At 29.9% G+C, this 12,365-nt stretch overlaps 2 protein-coding genes across 2 annotated transcripts in view; one reads left to right on the forward strand and one right to left on the reverse strand.

The window, feature by feature from the left end:
* Window positions 1-2,094, forward strand: part of LOC123275013 — a 45,844-nt gene extending 43,750 nt beyond the window's left edge. The window contains exon 15 of the mRNA XM_044742886.1: window positions 1,641-2,094. Coding sequence (XP_044598821.1) covers window positions 1,641-1,906 — 266 coding nt within the window. The 3' untranslated portion in view covers window positions 1,907-2,094. The remainder of the gene's footprint in view (window positions 1-1,640) is intronic.
* Window positions 2,095-9,523: 7,429 nt separating this feature from the next.
* LOC123272806 (ankyrin repeat, PH and SEC7 domain containing protein secG-like) lies at window positions 9,524-11,282 on the reverse strand. The gene is made up of 2 exons (XM_044739803.1): window positions 10,607-11,282; window positions 9,524-9,549 (listed from the first exon to the last, which is right to left on the reverse strand). The coding sequence occupies exons 1-2, from the start codon at window positions 11,280-11,282 to the stop codon at window positions 9,524-9,526; spliced, it is 702 nt and encodes a 233-aa protein (XP_044595738.1).
* Between the last annotated feature and the right edge of the window lie 1,083 nt (window positions 11,283-12,365).

A 12,365-nucleotide genomic window follows, 5' to 3' on the forward strand; every position in this document is an offset into this window, starting at 1 on the left:
TTCGATAACTCTAAAACAGATCATCTGAAAATAAAAACCCAAATTGCTTTTTAATCAGTAAGGATGTAGTTATCGTCGCACGTACGGAATTTGAAAAATTTTCATGTTAAAGATTTTTTTAGCCGGGTTAAAATAAAAGAAAAAGAGTAAGAATAGTGAGAAAATTTTCAATCAGTCGCCATTTTTTACTTCCCGCTAAGAAAATTGAAAATTTTCAAAAATCAGGAAGTTATTGGTTTTACCCCGTTTTTCGAAAATCAAGTTTTCATCAGATCTCGACGTTTTGAGGTCCTAGGAAGCTTTCCTGACTATTCCCGCGAGGGTGTCACTACGTCTGTGTGTGTGTGTGTGTGTGTGTGTGTGTGTGTGTGTGTGTAAACCTCTTATAACTTTTGAACGGTTGAACCGATTCCATCGCGGTTGGTGCCATTCGAAAGGGCTTCGCCAAACTTAGATTTCCTGTTAATTTGAACCGATTCCGACCGATAGAGTTTGAGAAATTTGGAGAAATCTAAAAAAAAATAGGAAAAAAAGTTTTTTCAGAAGTTTTTTTTTTGGGATAACTTTTAAATCGCTCTACCGATCGATTCCAAAAACTAATCAGCCTTCAACCTTGAAAAACCACGCCGATCGCCGCCAATCCGGTCAAAATCGGCTGGTTCGTTCGAGAGATATCGTGAACGAAAGAAAACCGAAAAAAGTATTTTTTCGGTGTTACTCCGAAATTTCGAGTTTGACCAATTGGAACTTAAAAATTCTTTATGGGGCTTAAAAAACTGCGTAGAATGCCGCCAACCGCGTAAAAATCGGTTCATTCATTCAAAAGTTATTGCGGTTTGAAAATTCAAAAAATAATATTCTATGAAACTTCTATCAGAGTTTTGAGCTCAAAGAGCTCAAAAGCATATAAAAGGTATCTTTTTGAGCTCGGGGAGCTCAAAACAACACACAGATTGTATTTTTGAGCTCGAAGAGCTCAAAAAAAGCGGCCAGGTATCAACGGAATTAGCGGGAAGTTGCAGGGATGGCCTTTAGGGTCAACCGTCTTCGTAATTTTTTTTTATTAAAATTTTTAAAATTCCGTATGTGCGACGATAACTACATCCTTACTGATTAAAAAGCAATTTGGGTTTTTATTTTCAGATGATCCGTTTTTGAGTTATCGAACCGACCATGGAGGGGGAAATTCTTTCTAGTTCTCTACGAGATTGTTAATAACTTTGTAATAATTAAATATTTTTTAATAAAAATTTAGAGTGATAATCTTTAATGTACCCTTAATAAATTAAAAAAAATCCGATCCCCAAATTCCTTTATTTTTCCTGTCAAAAAAATTCCCGAAAATCACCTCTTTTTTTCGATCGTCACAGTAGTGTTCCCCCTTAAGAAATGATTTCTTAAATAAAAGAAATCTTCTTTAATACTGAGAAATCCTTCTATCAGTATACTAAAATAATAAAATAATTTTTGGATGATACAATCGATTAAAACAGTTTCATTAGAATCATTTTTAATTTATCTCGTAGAAACATTAAAAGCTTACAGACATCACTAGAGCATGACCTATATAAATATAGGCATTAATTATTACCCAGTAAGAATTAGGCGGACGATTGGATTGAGTTGGTTAAATATTAAAGGAACATCGACGATGTGGGACCGGATTAGCACCGATGGGAATTTCGTCACCAAGAGTAAATCTGACGAGATGATAAGCCGGGAGGAGTCACCCAAGTGGAGTAACTCGAACAGTCGTCAGTCGAGAAGTGAAACAGGTCTCAGCGGCGATGAAATACTGCCGTCATGGGATTTTCTCGAGACAACACTCAATCGGAAGCTTCTTCATTTCGACAAGTCGGCGTCCGAAGCTCAAGATACCCTTCGAGATAATATTTCAATAATATAATTCTTTATTTAAACCATTATTTTTTTCCATTAGTTACTCTATCTATAATCTATTTTTACGATATTCAGTTTATTGATTTTATTAAATCTAAATTTTAGTTCAGAATTAATTAATTTTGTTATTGTTTGCAGTCTTTTATATTAAACTTGATGTAGTCATAATTAATAATTAAATTTATCATTTTTATATTAGTTTAAATATATAATCCTTTTGTATTTTTGGTAATAAAAATATAAATAATTTAGTAAATTTAGTAATTTATTTTTTTTTTAATTATTATAATAATAATTTTTGTAGTATTTAGAAAATGTAAATCTTAAGAGGATTTTAACAATCACGTAAAGGATTGGAGGGATCAAGTATCAACAGTTCAATTAAGAAGAGGGTTAAAGTTGAAATAGAGACTTAGTGAAGGGTGAAAGGCCATGTCATACAATCATCTTTACAAACTATCGGTATAAAAATAAACCAGAGTTTATTTTAAATAAATGTATTATTAAACTCAATTTTAACAGAATAACCCGTGAAGAAATTTTCTGATCAGACTATATCAGGCCTGATATAAACCGTCCATATCAGGCCTGATATGGAAATTGGCCATATCAGACTATATATGCCTTGATATAAGTATATCAGACTATGTACCCGCCCCGGTAAAAAAAATTTTATATCATTATATTACATAATTATAAATGAAAAATAGCCCTATATAATTACGTATAATTAGGTATAATTATATATAATTATTTCCATAGGAAAAAAAAATCAGCGCGAGTGGGAATCGAACCGTGGACCTACCGCTTGGAAGACTAATTCACCACCCGTTTACCTAAGAGACTTACTTGGAGAACAATGTTTATTATAACTACAATTAATGCAAATCGTATACATGATTGATTCGTAGTGAACAAAATTTTTTATCTAATTTATTAATTATTAACATCAGAATATTAATTATTAAAATCACAATTGAAAGCTTAAATTTTGATGGAATTATTTGTTTAGTATATGGAACTATATATTGTTGGAGGGCCTGGCTAACAATTTTTGAACTTGACAAAACTAATAATTTTTGTGAAATTAAATTTTTTTTTAAGTTCCTATTATTCCATCCGAAAAATACTATATATTAAAAGATTGTTAATCATTGGAGTAACAGACTCTTAGATAGAAAGAGAATGTTTTATGGTAATCACAAAATACCCACTGGAGTAAAAAAAATTATATAGAATTCTATATGATTCATATATAATTGTATATGAATTATATATACATCTATATAATTATAAATCAATCACATATGCTTCTATATAATTAGATATGAATCATATATAATGATATATAGTTGTTTTTACATGGGTATGCCTTTATATGAGTACATAAGACTACTTATGTGCTGGTAAGGGTATGAGTATATCAGACTATATGAATCCATATCAAGTTATATCAACCCTGATCAGGGATTTTTTTTTCAAGTTTATCAAAGTATATATAACTTTATAAGGTTATATCAGGGCATATTAGGACCTATTAAAAAATAATGTAAAATTAGATATGAGCATATCAAGCTATATCAAGTCTGATATAGACATATCAAATTGATAAGGCTTGATCAGGCCTGATATGGCCAATTTTCATATCAGGCCATATCAGGACATATCAAAAATTAAATATGGACTTATCAGATCATACCAGGCCAGATATGAACATATCAAAAATTTTTATATGGCTTTATCAGCTCATATCAAGCCTGATCAGAATATTTTTTCATGGGAATATATTTTCCCTCATAATTTATAATTTAAATAATTAATTGTGTAATTATCTGTCATGAATTTTATATTTATTTTTCCATTTAACATGTCAATGTTGAAATCAATTTAAATCCGATTAAAGTTACATTAGTCGAACACTTCCTACGATATTAATTATTACAGATAAATAAATAGCATGAGGCGAATTTGTAAATTAATACAGTGTAATAATTGTCGTAAAATTGTTTTGTAGTAAAAAAGGACATTTAAATTTAAACATTGAGAATTTAATTATTTAATAAAATGTACGAGCTCACTCATGTTCAGCTATTTAAGACCATTCATTTATTATAATTAAATTTCAGTAATGCCAAAGTAGTTAAGCTAATGTTTTTATTTAAATTTAGACGATTGCGGTGAAGATATGCAGTCTCTTTAGCGGTAAAAGCTCATATGCGTTGCGGAAGTAAGGATCTTTATGTGCATGAGAAGGGTAAGCAGGAAATAATGAGAAGATTAAAGACTACCAACGATGTATCCTTCCAAATTTCATAATTATTCAACTATTTATTTAACTTCATATTTACGCTTTACTATAATCTTTAACTCTTTGACTATTAATCTTATCACGGAGATATGACATGATATTTGAAATTATAATCATTATTATGATACTTATCACTGTTTTCTTTTATTTTCAATACTCATTATGCAAAGCTTGATTTATGCTGGCACTTTTTCCAACCATTAGTTGATAAATATCGGAATTAAAAATCCTCTTTACTTTTATCCTCTTACTGTTAAACTTAAATGGACAATACATAATCAATGAAACGAAAGAGTACATTCAAAAGAGCTTAACAGATATTTTATTATTTACGATGAGCCCATAAGTTTGTATTGATTTTACGCCGCTAATTTTAGAGCTTATTACATTTAAATAAATGAATGGATTGGTTTTACATAATCTTCAGTTTATTGTTTTATTGAATGTTTTTTATTTAGTTAATTTTATTTTTCCATTTTTTTTTTGTTTTATTTTTATCGAGTTATCTGAAACTAGTGAAAGTTAAATCTCGATGTCAAGATTTAGGGTAACGGTGATAAATTTACCCAGCTACGGATAGTGTCAATCTGTTAAGAGGATTATCATGATTGTCGTTTGGATAATTGACGAGAAAAGCTCATCTCATGAACAACAATACAAACTTTTATTTTTTTTTTTTTTTTTCACGTAAACATTTTTATCCAACATTATTTTTAGGATAAATTTTATTTCTTAAACGAATAACATTTAATCAATAATCAACTTTTGTATAAATTTTATTGATAAAAAAAAACTTCGCTAATACAAAGAAGCTTTTTTATAAAGATAAATTAATTAGTATTTGTTTGTTATTAATGAGTTGATAGCTACTTATTTGTGAGTTAAAAATGATTAATAAATAATCGTTTAGAAAATTAGCTCTCCGAGCATACCCCCAAGGATTCTATAAGTCAAAGAGTAAAGAGTACAAAGGACTGTTGACCCTAAACCCCGAAGGTTTAACTAAAGGGTCTACTCTCACTTGCTGTTTACTGTATATCTTTACTTTCGTAAATATCAAAGACTTTTTTCTTCTACAACACACTCTACTTGTGCTCAAATAATTTTGAGTTCTCAGTTGACTCATACGAGAGAGAACATTAACAATCAAAGGAAAAATAATAATAATTAGCAACCTTGCAGTCACTATGTGACTGCCGTGACTTGTGAACTATAAATAAATCAAATTTTGCTTTATTAAATAATGACTTTTGTCAAATTGCACTGTATTTTTATAACTATTGACGTTTTTAAAGATATAAGCCCATCCCGATGTTACACTCATCAAGAGCTTTCATTTGAGTACCCACATGTATTTTGATATATTTTTCATATATACAAATATATAATATGTATAAATATATGAAAAATTGATGTGGGTACTCAAATGAAAGCTCTTGACGAGTGTAATGTCAGGGTGAGCTTATGTCTTTAAAAATTTCAATAGTTCACAAGGTACAAGGTCATTTCTTAATTACGTTAAATTGCAATGTACTTTCTTAACTTTTGACATTTTTAAAGATATAAGCTCATCCCGATGTTACACTCATCAAGAGCATTCATTTAAGTACCTACATGCATTTTGATATATTTTTGCACAAATTCAGACACACAGATTAAAAGAACTAATTCATCAGAACTCGCCCAAATTCAGACACACAAACGAAAAGATCTAATTCATCAAAATTCACCGTAATTCGTCCAAATTCAGACACACAGACGAGAAGAACTAATTCATCAGGATTCGCCGTAATTTTCCCAAATTCAGACACACAGACGAAAAGGTCTAATTCATCAGAATTCGCCGTAATTTGCACAAATTCAGACACACAGACAAAAAGATCTAATTCATTAGTATTATTTATTGTTAATACCTACCCCCGCAATCCCCTGTGGGATGGAATATCGTAAAATTTGTTTATAAACTATTTCTATATCTATTACAGAAGATTCCTTTCAAATTTGGAGTCGATGAGCTATATTTAAAAACGGGAATTTTCCATTGTTAACGCCCTTGCAAATCCCTTTGGGGAAGGAATTTCTTAAAATCCGTTCTTAGGTGACCTTTACATGGTAAAAGTAATAGTCCTACCAAATTTCAAGTTTCTAGGTCTGGTGGTTCCCGAGATATCGTGATGAGTGACTATATAGATAGGAATCTCTTATAATAATATAGATTTATATAAATATATGAAAAATTGATGTGGGTACTCAAATGAAAGCTCTTGATGAGTGTAATGTCAGGGTGAGCTCATATCTTTAAAAATATCAATAGTTCACAAGATACAAGGTCATTTCTTAATTATGTATCTAGAGATAGAGTATTTTCATATTCAGCCTAAATACTTATCATTATAAATTGACTATCGGTGAGAATGATATGAAACCTTGAAAAGGCACAAATTCAAGTCAAGACTTTTTCAATGATACCAAATTTAACCATAAAAATCCATTTTATCACATAAATACACTGGCCATAAAATTTTTCTTATTCTCTTAATAATACACAGAAAAAAAAAATGTTCTTGAATCAAGTATATAATTTTGAAGAAATTAATTTTCTTAATTTGAGTAGAAAAATTCTTGAACCAATAAATTTTTCTTGATTTAAGAAAATTTTACTTGATTCAAGAATTTTTCGTCTTGATTCAAGACAATTACCCTCTTAAAAATTATTTTTTTGGTTCAAGAATTTTTCTCTCGAATCAAGTTAATTTTTTTTTCAGTGTATAGATAATAATAACAATAATAAAATGAAATAAGGTAAAAGCCCCAATAGATGATCACGTACCAGTATATGATCATCTATTGGGGCTTTTACCTTAGTGATAGATATTAAATATATTATCCATACAAGTCGCAGTATATTTCAATTTATTAAAATATACAATATCCGCCTCTGGTAAGTCTAACCCAACTCACTTGAGTCCATATCCCAGTCCAAGCTGCACTCAGAACGCCAACCCAATCCAAACCAAGTAAAGCAACAACATAAACACTTGAATGTATTCAGAGTACTTGGTATGCATGAGTTGAACTATAACGCAAAACATGATGTCAATGCCAACACGTTGTGTCTCAATTAAGTGTAATTTTCGTAACGGGCATTTCAGCACACAAGAACATCTAACTAAAATGAATAAAAAATAAATATAAACCTTAAGTAACACAAGGTGATGCAAGTTAAATTAGCAAGTGGCTTAAAGCTTATACTTTTGCGCGCATTAACCGTAAATTGTGTTTATTATGCATCCGGTAGCAACGGCGGAAGCTAAGAGAAAGCTATAATATTATTGTAACTGCTAGGTCGTACAGGAGCCCACTAGGTTGCTTTTAATGAAACACATTTATTATCCTTGGGCATAGTCTTAAATAGGCGGATATTTGAGGAGCTTTCCTGTATTCTTCTTCTTCTCATTTCCTTTTTTTTCACTTTTTCACTTTTACTATACTTTTATTTCTTTACAACACAGAAAAACCTAATTACTCCCTATAGAGTATGATAATTTTTTTTAAGCCAATGAAAGTAATATACATTTTCTTATACTTCATCGTTATTTATTTTGTAAATTAATAGAATTACTTTTTCTCAGCAAGCATGTAGAAAAAGATTTCTGTCAGAAGATGATCATTTTTATCACTTTTGATAGAAATTTTCATGTACAATAAGATGAGGTTTTCCTGACATATTATAAATATCTGTATAATTTACGTAACAAAAGACACGTCTCTACAGGATTTATTATTCTTTAGAATATGAAATTTTTTTGTTTACGACTATGGCGCACAACTATTTATAATTTTAGAATTATGAATTGCATAGAATATATTTTGTCCTATGGTTCAATGTTTCAAGTCACAAAAAATTTTTTTTTATCATTTATATTGTTTATTTATATTATTTGTTGTAACTTCTTTTAATTCTTTTCTAAAATGTCAAAATACTAATTTTACCTTTATAAGAATGTATAAATTCAGTCTGTTAACATTGGAATTATTCGTACATTACTATAAAGAAAATCGTTATTTTAATCGCTATAAGAAAACTTACGTTTCATTTCCTTCATGTGCTTTCGACTCACAAGCAATCAATTTTATTATTATGCCGAAAATATAACATCAGTTTTTTTTTTCTTTCAAACAAGTCTGTTGCATTTATGAGAAAATACTTGGCACGTTAATTTTCCGTAAATCGATTACACTAATTATTTTATTGCGTTACGACGTGATTCAATAAAATTTGCAGCTGTTATAAATTTAAAATAAATTTGCAAGTCTTTCTTCACATAATCCTACTTAATTAACAGTTTCTACTTAACAATAATTTTTTATAATTTTACTATTAAACAAGGCTTTTAAAATAAATATACGTTTATTTTTTCGAGATAAAAAAATGTATGATTACAGTTGGAAACGAGTGAACAACATTTAATTGGCCGCTGGACTAGTGCCAAAGAGGCTTTTCTATAACAGTACAGAAAACAAGATCCTTCAAAGATTTATTATTAGATTTTGCTTCCTAACGTAAGCTGCTTAACGAAATTTTCCATTTTCTTCCTCTTATTTTTTTGGGATCCTTCTTTTCTGTTTCTTTTTATACTTCTCCATTGCTCGGACACTGCTCCTTATTTTCTATTCTTCTTGTGGATTTCAATCTCATTTAGTTCAATATCAATTTTTGTTCGAGTAAAGAAAGACATCGAAACAAGACCCCCTAAGCCGAGTTGAAAGTACGACGGGTAACTGGGTTAGATTTAAAATTACTTATTTATTTTATTATTATTATTTTTCTTTATATAAACTAATCCTTCAACAACAAAGACAAGTTATTTTATTTACCTCCACTGTCAATGTAATCGCTACCTCTACTTGTTAATTATATCTTAAACAACGCAAAATTCTCCTTAGTTAGCCAACTTTGATACGTTTTAACTTTAACAACTATGAATGCCTTGTTAGTTTTCTCATTTAATAATAATACGTTGAGCATTACTTAATTAAATAGAAACTTAACTACAACTAATTTTAATTCTGACTGTCAGTGTATCAGTGTCATTTAATTTTGAAGTGAAACTACTCCGGAGACTTTCATCCGGGCCTAAACTACAGACTACGGGGTTGCTTTTACATTTTATGCAACCATACTATACGGGATAGTATAATGCTACCTAGATAGATAGGAACATATATGTATATATTTATAAAGATATATGGGTATATCTGAATATAAACTTTCTAAAATAAATTTTTATCACACACTGCGTGCACGAGAATGTTTTAGCAGCATGAACTTACAGGTAATGCTGAAATTAAAAATATGCAATAATTAAATTAAACAAAAATTATCTAGTTAATTAGAATTTAAAATTAGTTATCTGTTTCAAGTACTTGATCGTTGTAAAGTATTGTTGAGAAGTATAAGAATAAATGGACACGGATCTTGCGATCAGCTGATCGCAGGCACGGCAAAATTTTAAAAATATTTTGTTATATGTATTCTTAACAGCTAATCTTAAATTCTAAAATTATAAAAAAAAAGTGAATACGCTAAAATTTATAAAGAAAGTGAAATTTTATTTATTTTACAAGTAGATAAATTTGTAATTTATCTTCATTGTACATCGATTAATTAGTTTATTATTTTTTAAATTATAAATTATAGCTCGAAAGTTATAACAAAAATAATGTCTTATTTAATGATGCCTAGTTAAAATTAATGTTAAAGTAATGTCTGTACATAAAAATAATAAATATAAATATTGATCACTAATTAATTAGTTATTATTGCACTAAATATAAAAAAGACTTATTAATTCTCAGAGAAATATTCATCGATATTTTCAAATTGAGTATTAAATATTTCCAACTCATCATTATCTAAATAAGTTACAATTTTTTGGCAACACAAAAATGGCAGCGTTTTTAACAAAATAAAAATTTTGTCCGAAGACTTCTCAAGCAGCTTGCTCCTCTTGACGGCAGCGTTCACGCGTTTTGCAATCATAATGATGAACAGAGGATATTTATCAGCATAATCGCGGAAACACAATTCTCTGACATCCTTATTATAGACATGATTGACCAATTGATTCCATGGAGCATCCAACAAATGAAAGAACGATATTGTACTGGTTCCTATTCTGTGTTCTTTCATCGCTATAATATACTTGTATAGATCGCGTGATCTACGTTGAACTGCATATATATATATATATATATATATATATATATATATATATATATATATATATATATATATATATATATATATATATATATATATATATTCTGAAAGGCCCCAAAAATTATTGACAGGTTTTGAGAAAATAGTTCTCTTCCATTTTTCATCTAGCCTTTTACCGCTCCAATGTCTTCTTAATAACCCGAACATTAAGTAACGCTCAATTCTCATGAATAATCTTTTTAATTGAACCATAAATTCTTGATCCTCGAGTTGTTCTTCTGATAGCAAGGTCGTATTTAATATAACTGTTTGAAGTATTTCTTCATCAACAAGCATGAAATCTAACTCAAAACTGTCTACTAAATAAGATACTATATATTCTTCTCCATAGGTGATAGCCATCCTCAGGAATTTCAGTTTTGTACCCACAGATTCTGATGTTTCATTGATATTAGCTCCAGCATTCATCAGCGATTTTAATATGCGGACCTTCGAGAAACCATCTCTTTTAACTATCTCCACATTCAGACGAGAATTGACGTTATTTGGATTACAAATAATGTAATATAATGGTAATATACCATTCTCGTCGCGTTCATCAATCCTGGCGCCTTTTTTCAACAGCAGGTCAACTATTTCTGGAGAGTTCTCTTCAATCGCCAGCATTAATGGAGTTCTCTTGAACGATTTAGTCCTGTAATGAATGTCAGCCCTGTGGTTTATCAACCGCTCGACCATATCAACGTTATGGCAAACTTTCGCAGCATGCAACAATGTCGGATTTTCACCAAGAGAGTACAATCTGTTTTCTGGTATATCTAAATAGTGACTTCCGCAGTAGGAAATTGTCATTTCATTTATCGTCGAATTTGCCGGTGCGTTGTACTTCAATAATAAACTCGCTACTTTCCATGAATGAATAAGTACTGCAATGGAGATCGAATTTGAATCGAAGATTGTCGTGGAATTGATGTTGTCATTGAGTTTCAGAAATAAATCTGGTCATTCTGAATTGATGTAAACTGCAGGATAGTTCCAACGCTGTGCAACCATCATAATCTTTCGCCTGTATATCTGCTCCATTTCTTATAAGAAATTTCATAATGTCCATTGTAGGAGCGTCTGTACTTAATTTTTGTAAAGATACAATCGCTACAAGCATTGGTGTCAGATTCTGACGATCTAGTTCATTAACATTAGCTCCTTTCTTGACTAGCAACTTGACGATGTCGGAGTGTTGTTGCCTAATCGCGATGTTTAAAAGAGGAACCGATTTATCACAATATTTTTTATTCACTCGAGTACCTTTCTTGATTAACAAATCAACAATCTCTTAACGATTTCTAAGTTTAATTGCTAGTTTTAATAAACTGTATCCTCCAAAAATCAAAGGATTTTTACTTAGCGGTATCGGCTTTGATGATTTTAATAATTTTTTCACTTTTTTAACATCACCGAAAAAAATCGCCGTCTTCAATTTTCCCATTAATGTTGACATGATGACTTTTTTTTTACACTTATAAGAAGGTAACAATATAAACCACGTTTTAATGAACCTCACTAGTGTATGTACGGCAGATAGTTCTATACTACTGCATTTGAGTTACAACGTCCATATTTATATGGACACTATTCTCTCCCACTCTTTTATTTTCTTACAATTACTGACGGTAGATGGAGATGTATTTCCTCGTTTTTGAATGCTAACGATATCTTCAAATTATTCGTGTCTTTAATTTCATTTTAGTTAAATTCATTTCTTATTTGTTTGTTTATTTATTTATTTACGGAATAAACTAAAGCTTTACAGCTTGCTCAGATGACCATCACGTTATAGTGATATAAATAACACGAAATGGCGTAACAAAATGAATTACACCATGTTCAAAGTAGACAGACATATTTTACATCATAAAAATTGTACACTGTGTAATG

The sequence above is a fragment of the Cotesia glomerata genome, linkage group LG1 (assembly GCF_020080835.1).
Source record: "Cotesia glomerata isolate CgM1 linkage group LG1, MPM_Cglom_v2.3, whole genome shotgun sequence".
NCBI classification, from domain to species: domain Eukaryota; kingdom Metazoa; phylum Arthropoda; class Insecta; order Hymenoptera; family Braconidae; genus Cotesia; species Cotesia glomerata.

What these genes read in the sequence shown, in the direction of transcription:
- LOC123272806 (XM_044739803.1), bottom strand. Translation starts at nt 11,282, where the DNA reads ATGACAATTTCCTACTGCGGAAGTCACTATTTAGATATACCAGAAAAC. An exon ending in ATTAAGAAGACATTGGAGCG is followed by an intron (nt 9,550 to 10,606) that starts GTAAAAGGCTAG and finishes TTTTAATTTCAG; the next exon opens with CATTACCTGTAAGTTCATGC.